This window comes from Orbicella franksi, chromosome 12 (assembly GCF_964199315.1).
Source record: "Orbicella franksi chromosome 12, jaOrbFran1.1, whole genome shotgun sequence".
NCBI classification, from domain to species: Eukaryota; Metazoa; Cnidaria; class Anthozoa; order Scleractinia; family Merulinidae; genus Orbicella; species Orbicella franksi.
This window is the reverse complement of record NC_138156.1, coordinates 3,183,535-3,208,380: the sequence shown is the minus strand read 5'-3', so window position 1 is coordinate 3,208,380 and position 24,846 is coordinate 3,183,535. Positions and strand designations below refer to the sequence as shown.

The 24,846-nt window shown below is 38.7% G+C and overlaps 4 protein-coding genes across 5 annotated transcripts; 2 read left to right on the top strand and 2 right to left on the bottom strand.

The window, feature by feature from the left end:
- Positions 1 to 189: 189 nt before the first annotated feature.
- On the bottom strand, positions 190 to 5,353 carry LOC145463231 (uncharacterized). Of its 2 annotated transcripts, none has more exons than XM_081446964.1 (8): positions 5,139 to 5,353; positions 4,881 to 4,945; positions 4,449 to 4,474; positions 3,855 to 3,900; positions 2,885 to 3,160; positions 2,090 to 2,360; positions 1,288 to 1,498; positions 190 to 1,164 (listed from the first exon to the last, which is right to left on the bottom strand). In XM_081446964.1, the coding sequence occupies exons 1-8, from the start codon at positions 5,234 to 5,236 to the stop codon at positions 1,099 to 1,101; spliced, it is 1,059 nt and encodes a 352-aa protein (XP_081303090.1). In that variant the 5' UTR covers positions 5,237 to 5,353; the 3' UTR covers positions 190 to 1,098. The 2 variants fall into 2 exon arrangements, with proteins under 2 accessions (XP_081303090.1, XP_081303091.1); XM_081446965.1 differs by having other exon boundaries at positions 2,885 to 3,157.
- Positions 5,354 to 6,227: 874 nt separating this feature from the next.
- LOC145463232 (uncharacterized) lies at positions 6,228 to 10,743 on the top strand. The gene has a single exon (XM_081446966.1). It carries the CDS (start codon positions 6,491 to 6,493, stop codon positions 7,289 to 7,291), a length of 801 nt encoding a protein of 266 aa, XP_081303092.1. The 5' UTR covers positions 6,228 to 6,490; the 3' UTR covers positions 7,292 to 10,743.
- Positions 10,744 to 10,864: 121 nt separating this feature from the next.
- LOC145464576 (CBY1-interacting BAR domain-containing protein 1-like) lies at positions 10,865 to 12,256 on the top strand. Its single transcript, XM_081448515.1, has one exon. It carries the CDS (start codon positions 11,310 to 11,312, stop codon positions 12,162 to 12,164), a length of 855 nt encoding a protein of 284 aa, XP_081304641.1. The 5' UTR covers positions 10,865 to 11,309; the 3' UTR covers positions 12,165 to 12,256.
- Positions 12,257 to 13,800: 1,544 nt separating this feature from the next.
- Positions 13,801 to 23,137, bottom strand: LOC145463774 (uncharacterized). The gene is made up of 9 exons (XM_081447566.1): positions 23,038 to 23,137; positions 22,074 to 22,336; positions 21,660 to 21,817; positions 20,907 to 21,029; positions 19,353 to 19,661; positions 17,730 to 18,217; positions 16,837 to 17,089; positions 16,051 to 16,142; positions 13,801 to 14,062 (listed from the first exon to the last, which is right to left on the bottom strand). Exons 1-9 carry the CDS (start codon positions 23,135 to 23,137, stop codon positions 13,869 to 13,871), a joined length of 1,980 nt encoding a protein of 659 aa, XP_081303692.1. The 3' UTR covers positions 13,801 to 13,868.
- Between the last annotated feature and the right edge of the window lie 1,709 nt (positions 23,138 to 24,846).

Below are 24,846 nucleotides of genomic sequence, written 5' to 3'. Positions count from 1 at the left end.
TAATTTGCTGAAACAACGGAATCATCGTTCACTAATTTGCAAAAAGTCCAAAATGAAAGCTGAGCAAAGAAAACAAAAGTACATCTTGCTGCTTTGATGGCAGATACCAAATAACTCATTGATTTAGGATTTTAGCCCAGATTATTATTATTATTATTTATGTTAGCCAGTAAAACTAACAAGCAAATATCAGAAATTATAAAATTTTATTTTATGTACATCCATTATTTTTAATAGTATTTTAGAAGACTGGTAAATATCACTAAACTATACAGAAAAAAGATAGCAAATGGAGTATGTGCTTTCATAAGCTACACCTCAATTTTGTAACATGCTACATAAGGCATTGGTAATATCAAACATGGTCAGTACAATTGCAATAACTAGCAGCACCTGTCTTAAGTAGTAAGTTGTATGAAATAACCACAAGAATATGGTTAATCATGAGCTACATGTACGTATGGCTTATTTTGGTTCAAACACTTGCCACAAAAGGAAACAACCTGGTAACATTATTTTACCTGTTTTTCTTATTATTATTCTATGGTTCTCTTTAAGTTACAGCTGCTGTACAGATATGTACAATTGAACACACTTACACTGTACATGTAGGTTTTAGAATCTCATTAGTCAGATGTTATGTTGGTAAAAAAAAACAACTTGTGATACTTACTGGTAAAATTAGTAAGTGAACAGTTAGCTAACTTATTAGCAATGAACTATTTCTTGATCAGAATCTAATGTCAAACATTTTATTAACTATTTAGAACTAATCAAAATGCAAGACTATGAATAATACTAACTTATGAAACCAAGAAATGACTTTTTGTCCATAACCAATCTTTCAAAGAGTGAACAGATTCATGTGTCTATGACTTATGATAATAAACAGTGCTAACTGCAGCTTAGATTCAAGAATGTTGTTGTTCTTAAACCATGCCTTGATGAAAACTACCTGTACTTTTCTTGAACTTAACATCATTCACTTTAGTTCTGCAATAAATAGTAATCTATTTGGTTTATTGCTCTTGTTACCTTATAAATATCACTTTCATATTTTTCTAGAGTTGAAAATAAAATAATCTAATTTTCACAGCACTACTGTTCCTGCTCGTCATCGGGAGATTCAGTGCGAGGTCTTTTAAGAGGTGGACATTCAGTACTCTGCAAACAACAATGATATTAAAGATCTTTAATAGCATGAAAACTGCCATAAGACACATTATATGCATAAAGGGTATGCAGATTGTTAACAATAAATTGTCATTGTTTTAATTATTATTTTACCTCTTGGTTACTGTCCTGTTCCAGCATACTGGAGATGTCTGTGGTTGTTTGAGATGTTATGCCCTCGTCATCATTGGAAGGCTCATCTACACCCGTAAGATCAGTCACTGGCTGTAAGGAACTGTCATTGGTATCATCAAAGTCTCTGGTGTCTTCATCATCTGGGATCATGCCTATTCCAAGTCTGTATGAAATAGTGGCACTCTCCTCACTAAATAGAATCAATATCAATAAATTAGAGTCCACTGTATCTTATAAGAATGATCAGACTCAACAATAATTATTATTCCAATTTAAACATGTGTGTGGTCTCAGCAAAGAGAACAACTAACCAACAGGTAGTTGATATAATATCACCTACATTTATTTAAAAATCTTTATATGACATGCATGTAAACTACTAATCAATATGTGAAAGTCTTGCTGAAGTTATCATGAACCACTTTCACAGACAAAATCAAATCATTTAGTCTTAATAGTGTGCAATTGAATTTATGCTGCACACATTCAAGTGGTTGTTGCTGACAGTGGTAAACAACAGCTTCATGTATTTCTGCTCTTTTGCAAATTGGAGGTCAAGGCTAAACTGGGTAGGAATTACATGTATGAAGCAATAGCAAATGTTAGACCAGAATAATGCAACAATAATTTAGCTCAGTCAATAAATCCCTTTTTTAAGACCCCCATCCAATAAAGCCTCATTAACATGACCACATTTTCGTGGTTCCAGTGAGGTAGAGAAGCAAGACAAAGTAGTACAGAAAGTCAGTGACAATGTTTTTTTTGTTTTGTTTTTTTTCACCTAGCAAGTGAAGGCACGAGGTTGCTTTCATCTCCTTCAAATGCATTTTGTACAGCTTCATTACCACCATCCTCATTATCGTCATTTTCATCATCGTCAAGTTCATTATCATCATTATCATCATCTTCATTGCTCGCATAGCTATTGTCAACTTCATTGTCATCATTGTTGCCATCATTCATACTTAAATTACTATCTTCATTAATATCAAAGGCACTGCAAGAATTATCATCAAGACCAAGGCTTCCTTTGTCACTTCCCTCAAAGTTTACTGAAAGAGAAAGTACATGTAGCGTTTAGCAATGTGGAGATATTTTAGCGCATTTGGATTGGAACAAATTTCATTTTGGTGCTGGCTTCAGGTCACTGTAGCCCCTTGACTGCACAGAATTTTGTCTTAAATGGCAGGAAGTGTGAATTGATTAAAACTTTTTTTGTCTCCAGATTCAAATTTAGTTTTGCGATTGAACCAAACTTTTCAATCAATTTGCAAATTATTAATAATTTTCTATTCTTAATCACTGGTTTCTATGAACTAGTTTTAGATCAAATTACTTCTGTCACTCCTTCGTCACCCTGTTGAAGTAATGAGATTGAAACTTATTTAGCAGCCAACCAAAACTGTCAGACTTGGGCATGACTGGTGTGATCACAATCAAACTCAGATTCATTGAAATCTTGCCATGATTGGTTAAAAACTGACAGGTGGCTGCAATTGAAGTGGTTGCACTATAACAAAGACTTTTTGTTTTCATTCTTTACTCAAATTTATAAATGTAGTGCTATGATCTGTACCTCCTGCATCTTCTGCTTTCAAGAGCTCCTCAGCTTGGCTTGCTCGTCGCTTGATTGGACTTGTGTTTGTTGGATGGGCGCTGCTGTCCCCTTGGGGCGCTCCACTTTTATTTAGTTGGAGAGGACGTACTGGATGAAACTTGTCAGATCCAGTAGTACCTGTTGCTGACAATTCAATGGACTGTTGCTGTGATGAGCTTGGAGATGATGCACCACTGTCATTTGTTTCACCAACACTGGAGCTGACTGACTGATTGTCTCTATCAACATCATCTGCTTAAAAAGTACAAAATCAAAAACATATTATGGAGATTTTCACAGATAACAGTGCTTTACAGATAAACATTGAACTAAAATTAACTTTTAAATTTCTTTCAACTGAGACCAAATCCACATTAATGTGCACAAAGCCCCATGCTCTTTATTAACAATATTTTTAACTTTGCATTTCATGATTTGTTCTAAGAGCACAAGAAATGCTCATCAATAGAGCTTATGCCATTTACACTCTTACAATGAACATGTATTTTTTTAACAGACCAAATGATTCATGGTCATGGAGAAAAAGGAAACAATGACAACAATAAGCACAAATATCTCCCAACAAGTGTGGAGCTGAGCCCAACAATAATTCACACGAAGCAGAGGCAATTTAAACTTGGGCAGTACAAAAAACTTTTGCTTGGCATCATCTATAGGAGCATCACAAAGAGCACTGACATAGTCTTGTAGTATACATTAGTTAGTATAAATTTTTACTATATGTCTACAGGTGAAACATCGTTCTACCCAAGTATTCAGAATTTTTATGACTCCAAAAAACTTCCTTAATTGTGATGATTAAATTTGACCTATAATCATTAATCACCTACAAAATAATATAAAATGCAAAGATTACAGAGTTTAGAAAAATCTAATACACTACTCTTTATCTTAAAAGCATCACGTACATGAAAACCAAGCGACCTACCAGTGCCATTACTTGTGGTGACATGTCTCTTTCCTTTGCTCTTCTCCTACAAAGCAAAACCAAATGATAATAAATTGTCTTCCATGTACATGTATACAACTTTTAATAAGGAAAATGGTAAAACTGCTGTTGGGAATTGGCATCTGCAATGTACATCTACATTACTGTTGTAAATGTTAAAGATAACTTACAAAGACATTACATGTAGATAGCCAGTCAATCCGTTGGCTTTTTACATTTACTGTGTTTCTATCAAATTATTGAATCATAAGTTGAAGTCTGTGAGAACAAGAAATGATGTGGGAACATGAGTGTTTCCACAGACTTTTGAGATCTCTCCCAAATATTCATGAGTTTTTCTAAGAAATTCTGAGAGGAAAAGAAAGGAAAATCACCTGCACAGGTTATCAAAATGTTCACGTGATCATTGAGTCTGCAGCTCAAACTAGTTCTTTATTTCTTTGTACATTGCTGCTATAAAAATGGGGGCTTTTAGGATGCACAGTCTCATGAGCCATTATCTGAAGAACATACTGCACATATTAAGTACTGCTGGATAAATGGAATAAAACATATTTGTAAAGAACTCTTTACCTCCTTTTTGTTCTGGTCTTGACTGACTGCAAGAAAATGAACATAGATATAGAGTATATTTTCTTTGGCAAGGTACTAAAATGAAACTTTGGCTCTGGGGACATTTTTTTGACACAGTTGATGAGCGTTAATGGTCCAGAATCCAACCATCCTAATGACAGGTGAGGATGCAGATAGAACACATGATCACAAATCTAATCATTTTTGTGCCGTTGCCTTAAGCCAATCAGGGAGTGCGATTGATTCATAATCTGACAACAGATGAAACCGTGACACCGGCAAATTACGTAACACATAATAGCAAGGTTGGTCTACATATTAATGTCAGGATATTCAAATTCAAAACATTTGACAATAATTGGCATGAAGTGGGCACGCGTACCTGTAAACAGTCTGACAGATCACACAAAAATAAAGAACCGCTTAGCTTACCTGGGACCCACTTGAAAACTTTCAAAGTACAACTGCTGGGACCTACGTTAACCCATTTCTTTTCCCTGCAAAACACCAAAAATAATGTGTGAAGTCCACCAAAAAGCGCGAATACGAAACTTCAAGAAACAGACTTTTTCCAACGCGCGATCACGAATCTTTTGTGTAACGAATGAATGAATTCGCAAAATGAATAATGACAAAATTGCAACTGATGCCAATATTCCGGGTCCAATTAGGTACAGTTTTGTTAATTACCATTTCCTTACGCGCTCCACTGACAGCATAACCCGTTTGACATCATCTTTAGCTCGGCTTCGAGTTTCCAAGCGCATTATGCCGCTCCTGTTCATCATGGCGGCGATAGCTGTGGGCCGAAGTTCCCGGATAATCTATTTTTGGATCAGGTGCGGGACGGGATCCGGCGATCCCGTACCCCAAATAGGGGAATTTTTCGCTGACAAACGATTCAGTTTCTGATGGAACTACAAAAGTATCATGTTTGGATATTCAAAGGTCATAGCGCGATAAATTGTCCCAAGGAACATTTGAACCCGATATATTACTTTTTTTGGACCACGCATTTACAAACAATGTATGGGCTTGTTAGCGCTTTTGCCACCCGGAAATTTTTGTAGGTTTCGAAAGCCAATATTTCCTTTGATATTACTCCCAAAGAGCTCAAACTTTCACCAGGTACTAAGATCCATGAGCTCTTTACTGCAGGAGTCAATCATGTCGAAAATGTTCCCATGTCCACGCAAAGAAGGCAAAATGTAAACAATGCTGGGAGAGAGAGAGAGGACCCTGGAAACGAGGTTGCCTATAGCCACCTCAAGTCCGGGAGCTGAGGAAACATTGAGATTCTCGGGAAACAAGATAAAAGAACTTTCTCGCAGTCTCCACGAAAAAAAAACAGGAAAGATCAAAGCAACTCTGCATGCATGATGTTCTCTTAGATGGTCCCAGAGATAAGATTTACATGATCTCACCACTAGCTCTTATTGATTTATATGTGCACATCCACGGTCAAAACAGTCAGTTGCTACATATAAAGTTGTATTTTTTTCCCTCACCTCTATTTTCCTCTCTGTAGGCTTTAGCACCAAAGAGATTAGCTCAAGTGTTAATATTGTATAAGAAATCACGGTGAAGACTTTCCAACAGCTTAGTTTTAATTTCAGTCTTGTGAATTTTGCACAATCTACAAGCTAGACTCTGAACCCTGCTAAGACTGCTAACATCTCCTGTTTTCACCCTTAGTGCTCGATTGACCCTTAACCCTGCGAGCAGAGTCTCCTTTTGATCTTCCACTCTCCAGTGTGCACGCAAACTAGGCAAAACCAGCAGTAGTACTTTGTTCGTTTTCTAAGTTCGGTTTAGACTTACGTCTTGAATCTTCTTGTCAATTGCGAAATGTATTTTTGGATTTCGCAAATATTGGTAATGTGGTTTTACGCTGCTAATAATAACAGCGTTTCACGTGCTCGCCATTCGGTGACGGGCCAGTGAACACTGTTACCTCCTGTTACACGCCCCCACAGTCGCTCGTTCAGGTTGCATGCGCCATCTTGTGACGTCATTAGAAAACTCAAAGATTATATAAAAACATGGCGTCACAGCTTTGTAGAATGGGATTGCAAAGTCATTCCAGACTTTGTATCATTCATTTTCCGCTTCCTAGAAGAGCTAAAGTATTTGCCCGATTGTTTTGTACAAGCGCAATGTCGAAGAATATGAAGCATGTTAATGGAGTGGTGTCGAACGAGGGAACAATTTCCAACTCCTTCCTCAATGCCCAAGAAACGAAACTAGTAGAAAGTAAGTGGAAACGAAAGTTTATGGACACAAAATATCGATGTGATGCGATTTTCGTTCTTGGCCCTATGGGAGCAGGGAAAACTACTGTTATTAACCACGAATTTAAGACCCATCCTGTGTTCGGAAATTACGCGTACGTCGACACAGACGAGATTATGGGAATGTTGAAAGGTTTTGAATCAAACAAAGTGGAGGAATACTATCCTCTTGCACGTAATATTGCGATTGATCTTACTGACTGGATCTTGGAACAGAAAATTAGCTTTGTGGCTGAGGGAACTTGTGTCAAGTATCTTGAGCTCATAGACTACATGCATCGCTTAAAATCAGTTGGTTATCATGTTCGTGTGAAACGCCTTCCTCGAGTTCCACTTGATACAGTTCTTGAAAGAGCTAAACTACGAAAAAATCGAGTTGTTCCAGATCACGTCGTCGAATCCATTTTGGAAGGATCAAATCTTGGAGTGGAAAAGTTGTACGAGTTCAACAAGAGAGAGTCGCTTTTTGAGGACATGGATAATCACGATAGAAATGAGGAACTGAGAGTAACTGCGTCAGCGTCATTAGAAATTCCATCGCCAACTGGCTAACGATACCTCGTGGTCTTCATGGTACTTGTGGTTAAATTTTGCTGAGTAAACTGAATATGTTGGCCGGTAAAAACCAGGTGAAATTGCAAACAAAATGGGCTGTCATTCTTTAGTGTTTAACCACAAAAAGATGTTGATGCCATCGATAAATGACGGAGGAAGATTTATGCTCAGTCAAACGTGAAATTTCACAATTAAATAATTGGGGAGCTTGTTTACATCCTTCGTTTTTAAAAACTGAATTAACAATCACTTTAGCCAGGGTCAAACACGGTGTATTGTGCAGACTGCAGATTATTAGCCTGCGTTGCAGACAGTCTAAACCGCAGGTACTGACTACATCGGGGATTTTATGACACGTCTGGTTGCAACGCAGGCTACAGATTTCTAAACTAATATTGAATTTCCATTTCCATTATCAAGAACTAATCACATAGAGGCTAACTAATCCGAGGCTATTCAAGCCAACCTGGCTGATATTCAGGCTAAACGTTTCTATATCGTGATTGGTTCTCTGCACACCTATTCGTCATGTAATTGCCACGCGATCATTTGGGTGTCCAATTACAGGCATCCAATTACCACTTTTTGTAATTGGATACCTATGTCATTTGCACATTAGTTACATGAGCTTTTATCACTTCCTTCATAGTGTCTCCTGTAGTTTATAAAACTTATAGAAAGCGCTAATGACATTTTCACTCAAAAGAAGTTCTCAAAAGACTTTTTAAATTTCAAAATTTGTTATAGATCTTCTTGATTACTACAATATGGACATGGAATTGCCATGGAAAATTGTTACCTTGGTATCTGTCACTGTTCCGTGCTGTGCCAGTGAATTTGTCACTTCACTCTAACTGGCTGTTACCTGTATATGCTAGTTTAACCTATTTAACATAATAAGAACAAACTTTTAACAGATTGCTTTGCATAACCTAAATTATTGTCATAAATGTTGTCAAGTGTGAAAAACATACCTATAAGATTTTTGCAAGCATTACTGTTGCAATTAGAGTTCTAAGAAGTTCAAAACATGCGATGCTATAATTTTATAACAGTAATTCAGATTATACTCTACATGAAGTTTCAAAAAAAATTGCCTGGAATAAGATGTTTAATCCAAAACATTACCTAATTGGTTTGTAATGAATCAGGCATCTTTGTACAGACAAAGGCCAAAATGCCAGAATTGTAAGTTTTTTGAGCAAAAAATCTGGCAGCATCTGACAACTTACTGTTCTGAATTATTTACAGTAATATCTTATATTCCTATCATGTAACACAATTGACAGCACACTCATGGTTAAGGGACTCACCTTTCACTCTGAATGAGCCAAGCTTCAGGCATAATCTTAGTTATCATAATGAGTAAAATTTACTGTTAAAAACCACTGCTACTAGAGGCGACATTACATAAACAAATGGAGAATATTTTGCTCTAAGGTCCACACTAATTTTGTTTGGTCCTGTGAGCCATGTATTACTAGTTCAGTGTGTAGAGACCTAAATAAGTTCTTTCTAGAGTAGTTAGTTTCAAAAAGTGACTATTTTCAGTTTTAATGGAAGTTTTACAACAAGAGACATTAGTAGTTTCCTTGAGACATTTTACCATGGTCGTCCCTTCATGTGATCATTGGTGCAGTGCTTCTCCTCAATACCTTTTGGGCCAAAAATTATGTCTTGGTGCTGCTTATGGTGTTTAGTTTGGCATTGCCTAGATGCTGCTGCACCTTTGTGTGTTGGGAAATGGGATTTTGTTATGTAGAGTGTAGAATATTGTCCTTTCTATTAGGACTACATTTCATGTTTATCCAATGTCACACATTCAAAAGGTGATACTAATATGTAGGTTTTTTGTTGGGGGTGGGGGGGGGGGGATTTTCTTGCACACATCCCTGTTATTTATGTGGAAGTCAGCCCTTGTACTTCAACCTGCAAGCAGGCCCTTTGCAGGATTCAGTGCACTTTCCTTCTTTGAATTATTTGCGCATAAATGTGTTAATTTACGTATCAGGACTGGTGGTACATGCACATAGTTTAGTGATTGTACTATCCTTTATTTGGTGAAAGACATGTTGATGTCATGACAAAGAATGATACATTTTGCTTTCTTTCAATGGTGACATAGCCGTGTATTTTCCTTTTAAAGAGGTTTGATGATCATCTCTAAAAATTCTAATGGGTTCTGCCAATCTTCTAAAAAATTTTACAATTATTGTACATCATGTACAGAGCTTGACACCATACATTACAAAGCAAAACAAGGTTATTCATCATGGTATTTATTTGTACAAACAGCTGTGCTAAATATAATTGTGTTGAACTTTTTTTGTATCAATCCTGTAAATCTACAAGTAACAATGTATTACAGGCATTTGACAATGTTACAATAAACAGGCACATTTATGTTGCCAAAACCGTTAACATTATAATAAATTCAAATGATCTCCAAGTCAGCTTAGTACCTGTTGGATTACTTCTTGACTCAAATATTGGTAGTCCAAATGGATTCACGGGCTGCATGTGCAATGAAGTTAGTTCCTAGCTTTTGGATTAAAATTAGAAAATGAATATTTCGAAATTAAAAATTTTGCCTTGAAGAAAGCCGTACCCGTTCAAAGAAATATATTTTAATAGGAGAGCGTTTCCACAGCTTTTCAAAGTTCTCCCAAACATTAACGAGTGTTTCTGTAACTCGATAGAAATTCTCTTTCTTTTAGAAATTTCGTCGACAAAAAAGAAAACAACTTGTTTACTTTGATCATCGAGAAATTCTCTTTGCTTGCGCCGTAATTACATCAACGGCTCTTGCTAGTTCTGTGTTTCTATGGAGTTTTAGTATAAATCTACCAGCGGTCTATCTCGAATCCCGTTTTCTGATTGGCTACGCTACCCACTATCTATTCTGTTTTGGATAATGCATATGAGTAGCGTAGCAGTGTGCACTTGTTAACAAAATGACGGCCGCTTCTTGGCGTTTTCGAAGTGTCTGTGAAGAGGATTTAGATAAAGTTTTGAACGACTAGTATATTTATACTAAAACAATTAGATCATGAGCTCGAGATGTCTATCGCGTGATAGTTGACGAGGGCGCAATTAAGGTGGCTCAAAATAGTTTCCAGCACTTTGCAAGGCTTAGATTATAACCACTCCTTATCAGTTGATGCCACAATCTTGGTAACAAAAACCCAATCATTGGTGGTAAACACATTGTCATTTCGTGACACAATAGGTTACCATAACAACACTATGACTTGCTAAGAATGCCCTTAATTATAGCTTTAAGGGCTTATAATTTAAAAACGGCACGGTGAAGTTGTTTTATATTTCATATTTTCATAAGCAGGATACTGTAAGACGCAAGTTTTGGCAAAGTTTAAAAGAATTATGTACACAGGGTTCAGAGCCACCTTAAATTTTCAAAACTTTAAGGTGGCTCTGAACCCCATGAGCCGCTTTATATACCGGTCGTTAAAACGTCGCGAAAGAAAAGTCGAGAAAAAAATTCTAAAAAAATTACGTTTTCTGCATTGCGAAATTCATTTACCACCAAACATATGCGCTGATCTATTTTGTTAGTACTACCTTGCCTTCTACTGATTCAAATTTCGGACACATTATTACAGTAAGAGTGTCCTGTAACATTACGGACAACTTACTTGGTTTTAATGGAAAACTATGATATAACTTCTAGCTCTATGATATGGACACCTCCGTTGTAAAATTCTCGACGTTTTCAGAAGCTTTTACCGGGGAGTAACCCGCTCCTCGATTTTTCAAAACGGTTCCCGTTCAAAACAACGCTTGTTAATTTAACTGTCACCACCTGCAAGCTAATAAATGCTGAAACGCGAGGAAGTTTCGGATTGCGTTTTAATTTTCTATAGATCTACAAGACTTGGAAACCATCCAGTGTAATCAGCGCGCGCTACCTCAATTGATGTCATAGACAACTGATATCCAACACAAGTGTTGAATTTATTACTGCTAGCACAAGTTGTAAATTCTATTGACGACAATGGCAGCGAATGTGACTGAGGTATTGAGACGGACTCTACGGGTAGAAAAGGTTCCTGAAATGGTCCAGTACACGAAACGCATTGAAGACACGGAGAAACATTTTACTGCCATGCGTTGCCGTGCTGAGAAATACGCCACGATCATGGAGAAACTAGCCCAGAAAGGTGAAAAATTTTCTTCCACAATTGGCGTCTGTACGTTGGACCTGGAGAGCAATGCTACTGTTAAAAGTAATTTATTGAACTACACCAAGCATCTGTCTGTTGTCCAAGAACAACGGAAAACGTTGAAAGATATTCTTCAAGAGAAAATATCAAGTGATATCTTAGCTTACGAAGGGAAATGCCAAGAAATGAGGAAATGCGTTAAAGCGTGCGAAGACGCCGTGCGCAGAAAGAATCATCGGCTTTCTCAACTGGAAAAGGCAAAAAGCTGGACGCCTGTCGTCCCGAGGAGGATCAACGATGCAAACATCAAGTTTGAACAGGCACGCTGTCAGGCTGAGCGCTGTTGTGAAGATATCAAGGTAAGAATGGAACATTTTGAGGAGCAGAAACAGCAAGACTTGAATCGCATACTAGGTGATTTCCTGCTCGCTGAAATGCGCTTCCACGCGCAAGCGCTCCAAGCCTACACTGCTGCCTTCAGGTGTCTGCCTTTGCTGTCTGATCAAGAGGATCCGCCCCGAGGGTACACGCGGGGGTCTTCCCGCGAGCGTTGTCGTGAGAAAAGAGAACGGAAAGCTGTGTTTTCTGCTTGTGATGAAACACAGGCGCCAGCATCAGAAAGAGGCCACAGACGAAGATCTGATTCAAACAGTTCCGCTCTCACACTAGGAGATCTCAAGAGCTGACTACTCCAAACAAACCAGTGAAAACAATTCTAAAAAATGAGGTTATCATAGAGAATGTTCAATGTTTTCAAAACTAAATGAATAGATTGCCATTGCTTTCACTAAGATGAGATTAAACAAATTGAATCATATGTTTCAACAACAAGTGATGGTGTTTTCCTTATACTTTTACATGAAATAAAGTTGAATCTCTGGAGACTGATAATGAGCCAGTTGAATCTCTGGAGACTGATAATGAACCGGTAAATGACGCAAACTTTTTCCTTCTTTAAAAATGTGTAACTATAAATATCTGCGATGAAATATTGTCCATGATCATTGAAAACTCTTTAAAAACTGGAAATCGACGACCTTTCCACCGTAACGGAACGTCGGTCATTGTCAGGTCAAGTTGAAAGTTAAAATGAAATGTGTAAGTACTGAAAATGAACACTGTGAATAGATCGACTATTTCAGCGACTACTGCTACGCAATCGCAGGTTTTCTAGCAAGTTACGGATGGAAGTGTATACGCACATTAGGGTTGGTCGATCATCTGTTAACTTCCCATCTCAGTTCATCTGTTTTGCGGGAGCATATATCCGATCGTTTGACACCTCTAGGATAACGCAGGATAACTGTAGGAATTTGTGCAATAAGGGTTTTATTTCAATTGTTTTTATTTGTTCATATACTTATGTAGTTAAAATCAGGGCGTGGCTAGTTAAGGACACAAAGCTAGACTAGTTCCCTAAAAATAACAAAATCCTTCTGTAAACTTCATACCCAAATTAACGTGATCTTATCCATATGAAATCCATAAAATTTTACCACAGTCTGACATTCACTCAGTAAGTACATTTCGGTAGCAACACTAATTATTTCAATACATCAGGACTTCTGAATCAATCAACATGATTACATCTTCACTTAATATGCCCTGGAATCACTCCAGATCGCCCAGCCTAGGTTATTTACCACCTATGTTCTTTTATTATTTATTTCAATTAACTTGAGGCATGTTATTCAGTGACTATCGTAAATACTGCAAAAACAACCCATTGGAAGTATCCCTGTGATATCGCAAAGCTGAGTGGCTACAAATTTAAAACAATTATTCCACGAGCGCGCGTTAAATGTGAGATAACAGATGGCCATCTCGGCTCGTAGCGCCGAGTTGGCTATAACCGTCTCATATCCAACAAGCGCGAGTTGAGTAATTGTTTCATTAATAACGCCTCCATGCAAAAAGTAGACAACTAAGCTAAATAAGAGTAAAAACGCCCCAAAACATTATACGTAGACTTACCATTTTTGTCGAGCATCGTCAGGTATAATTACTCATATAACATGCTGGCTAAGCCGACGAAAACTACTCTTGAATTGCATTATCCAATGATCCAGTTTTTAATAATGACTTACGGACAACGATCACGCGTGCGATCCTCTTGAAACTAAAAATTATTCCTAATTTTAGGCTTTCAAATATACAAAATTGTAGATTTTGTGCTGCAATCCGTTAGAGAGTCTACAAGAAAATTTAGTAGACTATATTCACTCTCGTTTTGAATGAGCGAAAACTCGGGTTCGTAGTCTAACTGTTAAATATAAAGTTTTCGGCTACGTTAAAGAGGTTTGACTGTGTGTGCATGCATGTTCAAGATGAAAAATTGTAACTACTGGTTGTTGAGTTACTGTTTACGCTGAAATTATACAAGACTTAAGTCAGTCCAGAACGCGGATATCGCTTATCGAAAATTTAAACATTCCGCATTTGCCATAGGTCGATATGCCAGCATTTACTGCATCATTCTTGCGCCTAAGGCTGACTCCAGCAATTGGTATATTGCCTTTTGCTTCGTTTACCATCCAGAAATGATCACTACTGCATAACGCATTGGCACCACTGTATTCATCTCCTAAAAAGAGAGACATTTCGGTGTTACGTGGAGTATATCTACTGACCTCTACACAACAGACAAACACCAACATCTACTCTATTCATCTTGTCATCCCTTACATACTAAAAAAGCCATTCCTTTCAGTCTAGCACTCCGCTTACGACGTATCTGTTCTACCGATGCCACGTTTAATACTCGCGCGGCTCAACTTACCACTTACCTCCTTAAACGAGGTTACAACCGTAATTTCGTCACCAAACAAATACGACGAGCCGCCGACATCCCCCGCAGACTCTCGTTACAAACCAAAGACGTCAACAAACCTAAACGTATACCATTTATAACTACCTTCAATTCATCACTCCCTCACATCTCTAACATCATTAAAAATCATTACAATTTGTTGCTCTCTTCTAACCGCTGCAAAAACGTTTTTTCAGCATTTGCCTGTTGTAGTCTTCAGACGCTGCCCTAACCTTCGTGACTTACTAGTTACAGCTAAACTCTCTTCTAATTCTTCTAATCCCCAACTACCTTCTGGTTCTTTCCGTTGTGGCAAAAACTGTGCTACTTGTCCCTACATTTCTCACGGACTTACTACCTATACCTTCTTTTCTACCGGGGAAACGAGCGCCATAAAATCCAACCTGACCTGTGACACTAAAAACCTCATCTACATGATTCAATGTAACCGCTATAATTTACAGTACATAGGAGAGACGAAACGACGATTAAAAGACCGAGTTAATGAACACCGCCGTACCATAGATAACCCTAACAACAAATCTAAACCTACTACAGCCGCCGAACATTTCCTGTCCTCTCCTAACCACACTGCTAACGACATGCAATTAATCCCCATCGAAAAAATCGTTTCTAACCGAGACTCTATCCGTAAGGCCAGGGAAGCTTTTTTAATTCAAAAAGGCAGAACAATTGATCCTAATGGTCTGAACATCCGCGAAGAAACATATTAATTGTTTCCATTTACTTTTGCGTATTTCCGGTTTTACGTAAATATCGGCTACATAAAAACACGCACCAATGTAAAATCTTCCATTGTACCTGAAGAAGGCTGGTTTGGCCAACCGAAATATAGTACACCCTCAAAAAATCATTCTACGTTGTGTCGGTTTTTGCTTTTGTATTCTTTACGTGGAGTATAAACAAGTTCTTTTTGCTCTCTAGATTCTCTCGAAACGTTTATGAGTGAGTCACAAATTGGGAAGCGCCAAGTGCCGGCTAGTTCGCTCGCGAACCAAGGACTGGAAGTATTCAGCTGAAGGCGATGGTGTCATGTGGTAAGCGCAATGTTGGGTTGTTGGGTTACATGTGTGTCCAGTGCGTTTCTCCATCCAGCATTTGAACTACGAATGGCTTCCGGCAATCAGTTACGAAAACCTGACAATTGCTATGGGGTGGGGTAACGACTGACAAGCTGCTACCATCCCATCCACGGGGAGCAGTAGTACTTCATGGTATGAAGAAACTAGGATTAGCTTCGGCAATGCGGGCCTACTGCTCAAGTTGGACTCGAGTTGAGAGCAGCTTGGGTTCAGCCGAGTTGGCGGTTTATGTTCATCACAACGTTTCTTTGAGCCCTCAACAATAACACACGAACCTTTGCCATGGTATATTCTCGGTTCCTCGCCTGTTACCCGCTGAGAAGGCCTAATTCCACACTTGCAACATTTCCTTGCGTTAAGGGTATTAAAAAAGTCTGCCCATGTGCTCAGGGGCCCCTGCTGGGGATCCTCCCTCATAAAAAAGCCGGTATAAGCCTAGAAGGTAGCCAGTGACCAGGCTCCTTGGTAGGTCATGCATGGTAGGGCGGCTTTACCTTCCCCCTTGTACATGCCCCTCTCCTCGCTGGGCCATGGAGGTAACTCAATCTGTCTGGACCTAACTCCTTGTTTACTAGCTTTTTGAACGAGGAATAAAATTTTCCGTGGGATCTACACAATTGACCAAATTAAGTATTTACACTGAAAACAGTGGGTCATTACCGTTATCACCAAGGAATTGTTCTTGCCAAAGTTCATCTTGATAAGGATCGAATTCTTCAGTACCTGGATCATTAAAAGATATGCCAGAGACCCTAGAAACGAAAAATGAAAATAATTATGTGCTAATCAAACAACAGCTTGATTGCCATGGTGAAAGAAAGGGACGGAGCTTTACCGGTTGATTTGCATTCAAACTACATGAAACCAAATAGCAAAACATGTATGTACTTGGGAAGCTTACCTAAAAACTTCGAAAGGAAATTTAATCTAAAATGTAGACCAAAACCAACTTTTTGGCCATTCTAATCCGTATCAATCATCCGTACCCACACATTGGAAACTTTCGCAAACGGACAACTTCGGCAGGAGAGAAAGGTGTCCGTAACTGGCCGATAGCACTGCCGGCTGAAGACCGTGAACCCCAAAATCAAGGCAATCACAATGACCAATCACAACAAACGAAAGCAACACAATGAGCCAACAAGAGCTCAAAAGAAATACAAGTGACCAGCGCCAAACCCGGGCAGCCATGTGTGACTAGTGTCAGCTGGTTTTGGTTTTGAATCTGATTGGTTGGACTGTTGGAAAGGAGACGCGTGTTTTTTACCCAATCACCAAGCGCAGAAAAGCCAATCCAAAGCGACATATATCTGAAAACGTTTAGTAGCGTCAGTCAAATTTAAAACCAAAATGATTAAACAGGGCAAGTTTCTTTTGTACGGTTGACGTTTTTATTTCTTTCACACAGAAACGATAACTACTTATTGTAAGGATCGAAATGCTCACCAGGACGGGACGCTGCCAAAAATCGCATAGCACTCTTGGGTCTCCATAAAGGTTTGCCGGAATGAGATTCGTTTCCAGTTTCCCGGTACAGAGATGAGTGCGCCATCTACTGGGTACGAGTCTTGATCAGGGCACTTGAATAGATAGAGCTGTGAGATTTCCACAACGACTCCTTTGTCATCAGTTGAAAGGTTCACAGTAACATTGCTTGACTTGTTTATTACTAGTTCACTTTCAGTGACGTTCCGCCATACTGAAAGACAACAGGAAGAGAAATTGATGAATTACCGCAACGTACTTCATTTAGTCAATAATCCCCGGGGGTAATGAGCCGGAGGGAATGAGAGTAGTCTCCTGTAAAGGCATTAATCTCAATGTAACACCTCTCAAGTTATTTTTAGATACGGTATCCATTCCTCCCGCTGATAAATGTTACAACACGCTTTGATAATGTTGCGACCCGGGCTGATAATGTTACAACACGTGCTGATAACTTTACGACACGCGCTTCGAAGATGTTTTAGTTGGGCTGTTCACGGGATCAAAATCCGCGTTACATTGCCAGCTATTCTTTGCCCTCATGGGATTTCAAAGAGCAGTCGACAGCTTAAAATCTGCAGTCATAGTACACACTAAAATGTTAAAAAACAAATGTATTATTCAATATTTTATCTCTCCATTAACCAAACTTCCGTCGAATTCTGATTTGTGCTGCGCCTGCTCGGGAAAACTGGAGTATAACTAACCTTAAACCGGTTTTCCAGTTTTCCAGTGTACAGACACCGCTGAATTTATGACCTCGTCTGGCGCGTTATTTCTAATCCGCTTAGCTAACTATGGATTGATCATCACACCTTTGAATTGTCATACTGGTTGCTGACAGTTCTACTCACCTCTTAAAGCAGATGAGAAGCTGACAAAGTGAACGTTGCCAAATCGGTTGGCAGGATCAGCAAATACTTTCCATTTCACTTTGGGGTTTTGTTGCTTATTACCATTGTACCACTGATCCATATTCCAGTCGTCTAGCTGGCCTTGCCAGATATTCAGGCTTGAAATTTTTCCTTCAAAAGGATCTGTAGTGAGTAGGATTTTATCGATGCCCTGATTCGCCCCGACGACAACTTTAGTAATCTTGACGTTATCGAATGGAAAATCGTTTCTTGAAACCTTGGAGTTGAAATCTGCATTTACGATCGCCTGCATATTAGGCTGGCCACTCTTATAGAAACGTACACAAAGATACACCCAGCTGTCTTTAGGTGACGTGGCCGAGAAATGACCTGGATGGTCGCTCCTTTGGTAAAAAAAACAGCACTTGCTAATTTTGTCTTTTGATAGTAATGGTGGCAGTAGTAATGATATTGTGTAGCGAGGTGATGGTTATAATGATGACGAGTTTGACGATGACGACGATGATGAAGACGATGGCGATGGCGATGACGATGACGATGATGATGATGATGATGAAGATGGTGATGATAATGACGTTGATAATGATGCTGATGATGATGATGAAGACGATGGCGATGGCGATGACGATGACGCTGATGATGATGATGATGATGAAGATGGTGATGATGATGACGTTGATAATGATGCTGATGATGATGATGATGACGATGACGATGGTGATGATAATGATAATGATGATGATGAAGATGATGATGACGATGACGATGGTGATGATAATGATAATGATGCTGATGCTGATGATGATGACGATGACGATGACGATGGTGATGATAATGATAATGATGATGATGATGATGATGATGACGATGACGATGGTGATGATAATGATAATGATGCTGATGATGATGATGATGACGATGACGATGATGATGATAATGATAATGATGCTGATGATGATGACGATGACGATGGTGATGATAATGATAATGATGCTGATGATGATGATGACGATGACGATGGTGATGATAATGATAATGATGCTGATGATGATGATGATGACGATGACGATGGTGATGATAATGATAATGATGCTGATGATGATGATGATGACGATGACGATGGTGATGATAATGATAATGATGCTGATGATGATGATGATGACGATGACGATGGTGATGATAATGATAATGATGCTGATGATGATGACGATGACGATGACGATGACGATGGTGATGATAATGATAATGATGATGATGAAGATGATGATGACGATGACGATGGTGATGATAATGATAATGATGCTGATGATGATGATGATGACGATGACGATAGTGATGATAATGATAATGATGCTGATGATGATGATGATGACGATGACGATAGTGATGATAATGATAATGATGATGATGAAGATGATGATGACGATGACGATGGTGATGATAATGATAATGATAATGATAATGATGAAGATGATGATGATGATGATGACGATGATGATGATGATAACGATGGCGATGACGATGGTGGTGATGATGGTGATAATGACAGATCGCTCACAGAGAACTGATTCAAAAGTACGTATTTAAATTCTAGTAACATACCGCTGAGCTCCAAATATAATGTGGAATCCACCCAGTCCGCTGATTTGCACTGTAAGAACTCTCTTTACTCCACCATTTTCGGTTATCATACTGATAACGGTCATGGTCTGGTCATCCGCCATAACCGGCGTAAAAATCCAAGCGCATATAACGATTTTTTCAAACCACGTGTTAGAGAGAACATATGTCACGCGGTTGATCAGAGATTCTGTTTCTCCGAAGATAAGCTCAAAGTCCTCAGCTGGGAGACAAAAATAACAACATTGATTTACAGCGACTTCCATAGTCCTGCCTCGAGACAGTGGTACACTACCTTAGAGAGCCTAGTATTGCATGACGAAAGAAGGGCCTGAATTTAATGTACTCATAAATTATACGGGTATGTGCAGTAATGGGGGAGGGGGCGGGGTTAGGGTGAGATTATTTCTTGAAATTGTTAGTGCGGGCGTGTCAGCCGGTACTCCAATCCTAACATGTCATTATTCGTACCCCTTCTAGGAGTGAATGAGGAAGAAATAAGCAACCATAGCTGCAATAAGAGGAATTTCTCTTGTTCGATTCCTGTACTGACTTAAAATCACGCTGGTCATTCATGCATTTAGTTTATGCATACACTTGCAGTTTGCGTCTAAATTTTCAAGACAGTTTCCCCTCCTCTTTCAATAAATACTCCTTTTTTGAGTTTTAAATCACAGAAAAGAATGAACCTTATTAATTCTTAACCACCGAGTAAGAGGTTAAATTTCCTTTTCAGTGTTTCTCATTTTTCTGTTTTATACTAATTGAAAACTAAAGAGTGTTAGATTCGTCATTTGAATACGCTCTTGTGGTTTCTGTAAAACCTATACCTACTCGGAATACCCATAATTTCAGACCATAGTGGCAAACTGTACGACTCATTTTAAACATCAAAGAAGCTCAAAAACCATATCCTTTGGGCATCACATACCAGTATAACTTGTTTAAGTGAGTATGCTTTATCTCTCTCGGGACAGATCGCTTGGTGGTGTAGTCACTTTGACATTCTCAGTCCGATCTTTAGGCTCAAGTCTTGAATGGATTATGCGTTTCTGTTAAATTCTCAAATTCTAGGCATTGGTAATTTTGAGTGGCAAGATTTATTGCATTGAGAAAATGGACATTTCGCATGATTTGGTGTTTATATTAAATATATGATAAGGGATGATGAGGTGGACTTCTTCCTCTAATCTGAAACGAGGAGCGATGACACCACCTCCCTCCCCCCTCGTCTCCTTCAACTTAAGTCAGGTCCTCCAGTTTCCTCGACCCAGTTCGCGCTAAATGAAAAGGACCAGAGGGTACAGATTTGAGATATCGTGTCATTCGAAGATCTGTTTCTAAAGAAACCGTTACGCTTTGTTGCCAGGTAACTAAAAACTTAGGGAAGATTCGTTTTCAAGGTACTCTAATCTGCAATCCATTTTATCCTCGCTTTTCACTGGTTTCCTAGCGTCATTGTACCTTCATTCAGGGTACAACAAAAACGAAGAAAATATTACCCTTGACACTAAAACGAGGTTGAAAGAGTAAAGCTAGTACTCGCTGACGGGCTGCTCGCATTGAGCGCCTGTAAAATCACTAGAACAGCTGCATTGGAAGCCACCGCCATTCTCAGTGCACCCTCCACCGTTTTTACAGGGGTTAGAGTCACATGGACTTGCTGCTGGTGAAGGATCTTCCCCCGACATCATTACTGGCTGGTACTCCAATTCTCCAACTGTTATATAGAATTAATTGCAAACATGAAGCAATTAGCAGCACGCTGCACTTACCAGCATCGTATAAGGATATTCCCATCGCAGGTAATCACGCAGCATTTCAAATGCTAATCTCGAGTTCGTTAAAACCCTCTAAAAATCCCCTGCTTTAATTGTCCTGTCTAAGAATGAGGCGAGCATACGAGTAGAGTATACACTGTACTCCGAAAGGTGTCACGCTTTCAGGGCGTAATCAGTCAGAGTTGCTTAGCAACTCCAAGAAGATTGCAAGCGCGGGCTGGTCTCGGAGACCAAGATTTTCCATTACATGATACTTTTTTTCGCAGACTGGTAAGTTATAAACCATTATGGTTTTGGAAGTGGCCTGGTCCATTAGTCCTCCCCAGTGTCACTCACGTTTTGGACACTTGCCCCAGAGCTTTCGTTCGAAGACCGCTCTTGCTCGCAAAAATACGTCTGTTTTGCAATCTAATTAGTTCTATCGCTCCCTCTCCCTGTTTTTCTTCTTGATTTTCAATGCGGGAATGAATAATGAGCTCTAAACAAGCATAAACGTAAAGAGTGATACTAACATATGGGCTGCTCGACCTCACATCTTGTGCCAGTGAACGACTCAGTACAGTTGCAGTGATAGCCGTTTTCACTACTGAGTTCAACACATGTTCCGCCGTTTTGACAGGGACTGGAGTCACATGCGCCCACAGTCACGACTGGAGGTACAGTGGGCTTAAAGCAAGAATTGAAGACGTGATGATTACGTTAACATTTGTGAAAGTACGTAAGTGGATGTTACCTCAGATAAAGTTTTCCAACCTTTGGTAATCATAAGATTTTAAGGATTCAAAAAGTTTCTTTTAGAAATTTTCTTTTAATGAAGTGGGAACCTTAAGTAGCGGCAGAGAGATCGCTTAACAATATTTTCCCAAAAAAAGAAATAAATAAAGGACTGGAAACAAATTCTTTTTCTCGTTGTTCTACTCACCATATTAATGTTTGAGGTTCCAAACTCAGGCTCCTCACTTCGCTGAGTGTGATAATCAATGTTGTAATACACAAAGTCTTGGTTAGCCTCAATTGCTGCCTCGCCTGCTTCTTTTCGGCTCTTTTTATTTAAAAAGCAGTTATTTCCACTGCCCTGTTTTTTATAATTAATCGACTTGCAGTCACTAGCCGACACACATCGCTTCACGCACGCAAATACAGAGCTATCTTGCGCCTCTTCGTGGTCTGTGCGAAGAAAAGTACCTATGGCAGAAAGGTCAACTTTGATGAACAGTGTCAAATTTAATTGATATAATATGTCCAATTATTGTCGCATTTTTAATTGGTTCTTACTTATGATCAATTGGAGGACAGACGCATAGATAGCGTCATTACCATTTTTTGTTTGTGTATTGTATAAAACAAGTGGATTCCATTTTGCCGTGCGCTGTTCGGTAACTGATAACAGAAGAGCGTCAAAACGTGGAAAGAACATCAGTGATACCCTCGGCTATCGCCGTGTATGCCACTTTGTTGTTCTTACCACATTAAGACGAAAGCCACTTGGACTAAAATAATTAATTAAACACTGATGCAACAAATCGTCGTTAAAATACTCAATAAGTTCTCTGATTCTTATCAGCCAATAAGAAAATAATCCGAGCAACCGTTGCTATCGTTTCTCTCGAAGACGAGCACGAGAACGCAGCAGACTCTTTCGTCATTGTTTTTTTTTTTTTTTTCACGTAACACGTTTGTGGACACATCAAAGCATCGTTTGCCTCCTTAGGTTGCCTTACGTGAGATTCCAATCGAAAGGGCCAATTTCTTTCCCAGGGTTTTAACCGCCCCTTCCAATTTCAAAGGGAAAAGTCCTGAGAACGAGGTTGGCCCTTTCGCAACCTCGTTTCCAGAGCTTCTCCTTTTGAAATTGGGATTACTCGTCAGAGTGATGAAGGGCTTACCTATTTCCGAGATAAAAATTGGCACAAGATTCTGATTGGCCAAGGACACCGTAATGCACTGCAGGATGAATGTGAAAATAAGGCGTCCACCTTGCGCCATTATGCTCCTGAAGAACAGCACAGTACAAAAATATTGTTATGTTATTGTTTCAGATAGTGAGGTTTTATTTTAATGATCTTATTTATTAAACAAGTTTTTTTTAGAGTGCAATTAAGCTAATTCACTCGAAAAGAAGGACAGATAGTTTTTCTTTTTCTTTTTCGCTATTTGTAGTTATCAATCAGGCACAACAAATAACGATCCCTTGGCGACTGGTAGCCATGCTAAGCATAACATGAAGTAATTCAGGAACCTTCCTTCTAAATTTTAAAGTTAAATTAGCAGAGGGTAACGCGCAAGCACCGGTTAATTGAAAATCATCTGAGGGCCGGTCGGTTAGCACTATGGCAGAATTAAAAGATGCCCCAAGAATTGATTTTTCTGGTATAAAAATGTATATCACTGGTTATGTTTTGAGCAGTTAGAGATTACTTAAGCTCAAAACTAAAGGACAAACAGCAAACAACATGAACAGGAAACCTCATCGAAAAGTTAAATAAAATAATATTATTTCTCGCTAATCCTGGGTTAGCTTAATCGGGCTTTGAACAACCCTGCCCTGTTTGAACTGTCAATAGAAGTGGGCAGGAAGTGGGTTTTGAAATATTCGGTGATGAGCTAGGAGAGAGGAACTTGAAATGATCATGTAAGCGCCAAAACAATTCTCAGAGTATCAAACAGGGTGTTTCGAGCTAAACCTCACTCGAGTTTCGCCGAAACAAAACATTTTCACTACGTACTGAGGTAGTCTGTGTAAACACAGGCAAGTAAAGTTACATTTTCAGCCCAAAACATTGATCTACGCTTACATCAAAGTTCTGTCCAATTTAACAGCCTGGTCATTATAGACAAACGTTTCACGTGGAATAAAAATTATGTGGATCGATTAACACACGTTCAGGATGAAAAATCTTAGCCATTACTTTGTGGTGAAAGAGGTGACCTCTAGTGGAGGTTCGACTATAATTTCGCTGAGTTATCTGAGTTATTTTTCCTCAAACAATAAAAACATAAGTTATATCGCAATCTTTGCTTCGATACGGTGCATCGAAAGTTAACAAATTAAGTTCTCTGAATTACCAAGTTGTCTTACCTCAAACAAGATTCAGTTGCAAATCGATCTTTCTCGGAGAGAACCTTTGAGTTGTTGCGCCATAGTTGCACTTTGTCTTAAAAACCTGATACAATTAGAACAAGCTAGGCTTTTTTCGCAGTTTTATTTCCTTGTACAAACACGGAGCAGAAGCGTCTTCAAACAAAAACTGGACTAAAACAACTCTCCGGGAATTCTAACAGGAGAAAATAAAGAAACTACAGCTGCAAAAATGTAAGACGTTCCCGTGGGATTACTGCCTTGTCCGCTCGTTCAATAACTTATAAAAGAAAGACATCTATCTTTCTTTCTTTCTTTTTTCTTTTTTAAAAAAAGGGCTTTATTATTGGCAAAAACTCGGTTTCCAGACATATATTTTGGAAAATTTGTTTCAGATAAATGTTTTTTGTATTATTGTTATCATGTCTCTCTGTTATGTACATAAACTTAACAAGAAATTAATGTTATTTTCAATCAACAACAAAGGGATATAATATAGCTGTTTTTAAAAGCTTTCTAACTTTTTTGTGCAACTGAAACTTCTAGGTTCAAAACAGTTGGTGTGAATTAATAAAATATAAGATAATGAACAACTTTGTTTGGTTAAACTAAGAGT

What these genes read in the sequence shown, in the direction of transcription:
- LOC145463232 (XM_081446966.1), top strand. Translation starts at nt 6,491, where the DNA reads ATGGCGTCACAGCTTTGTAGAATGGGATTGCAAAGTCATTCCAGACTT.
- LOC145463774 (XM_081447566.1), bottom strand. Translation starts at nt 23,137, where the DNA reads ATGGCGCAAGGTGGACGCCTTATTTTCACATTCATCCTGCAGTGCATT. An exon ending in GTCGAGCAGCCCATATGTTA is followed by an intron (nt 21,030 to 21,659) that starts GTATCACTCTTT and finishes ACCAGCAGCAAG; the next exon opens with TCCATGTGACTCTAACCCCT. An exon ending in TTTGGCAGCGTCCCGTCCTG is followed by an intron (nt 16,143 to 16,836) that starts GTGAGCATTTCG and finishes TTTCGTTTCTAG; the next exon opens with GGTCTCTGGCATATCTTTTA.
- LOC145463231 (XM_081446964.1), bottom strand. Translation starts at nt 5,236, where the DNA reads ATGATGAACAGGAGCGGCATAATGCGCTTGGAAACTCGAAGCCGAGCT. An exon ending in AAGACCAGAACAAAAAGGAG is followed by an intron (nt 3,901 to 4,448) that starts GTAAAGAGTTCT and finishes TTTGCTTTGTAG; the next exon opens with GAGAAGAGCAAAGGAAAGAG. An exon ending in AACAGGACAGTAACCAAGAG is followed by an intron (nt 1,165 to 1,287) that starts GTAAAATAATAA and finishes TGTTGTTTGCAG; the next exon opens with AGTACTGAATGTCCACCTCT.
- LOC145464576 (XM_081448515.1), top strand. Translation starts at nt 11,310, where the DNA reads ATGGCAGCGAATGTGACTGAGGTATTGAGACGGACTCTACGGGTAGAA.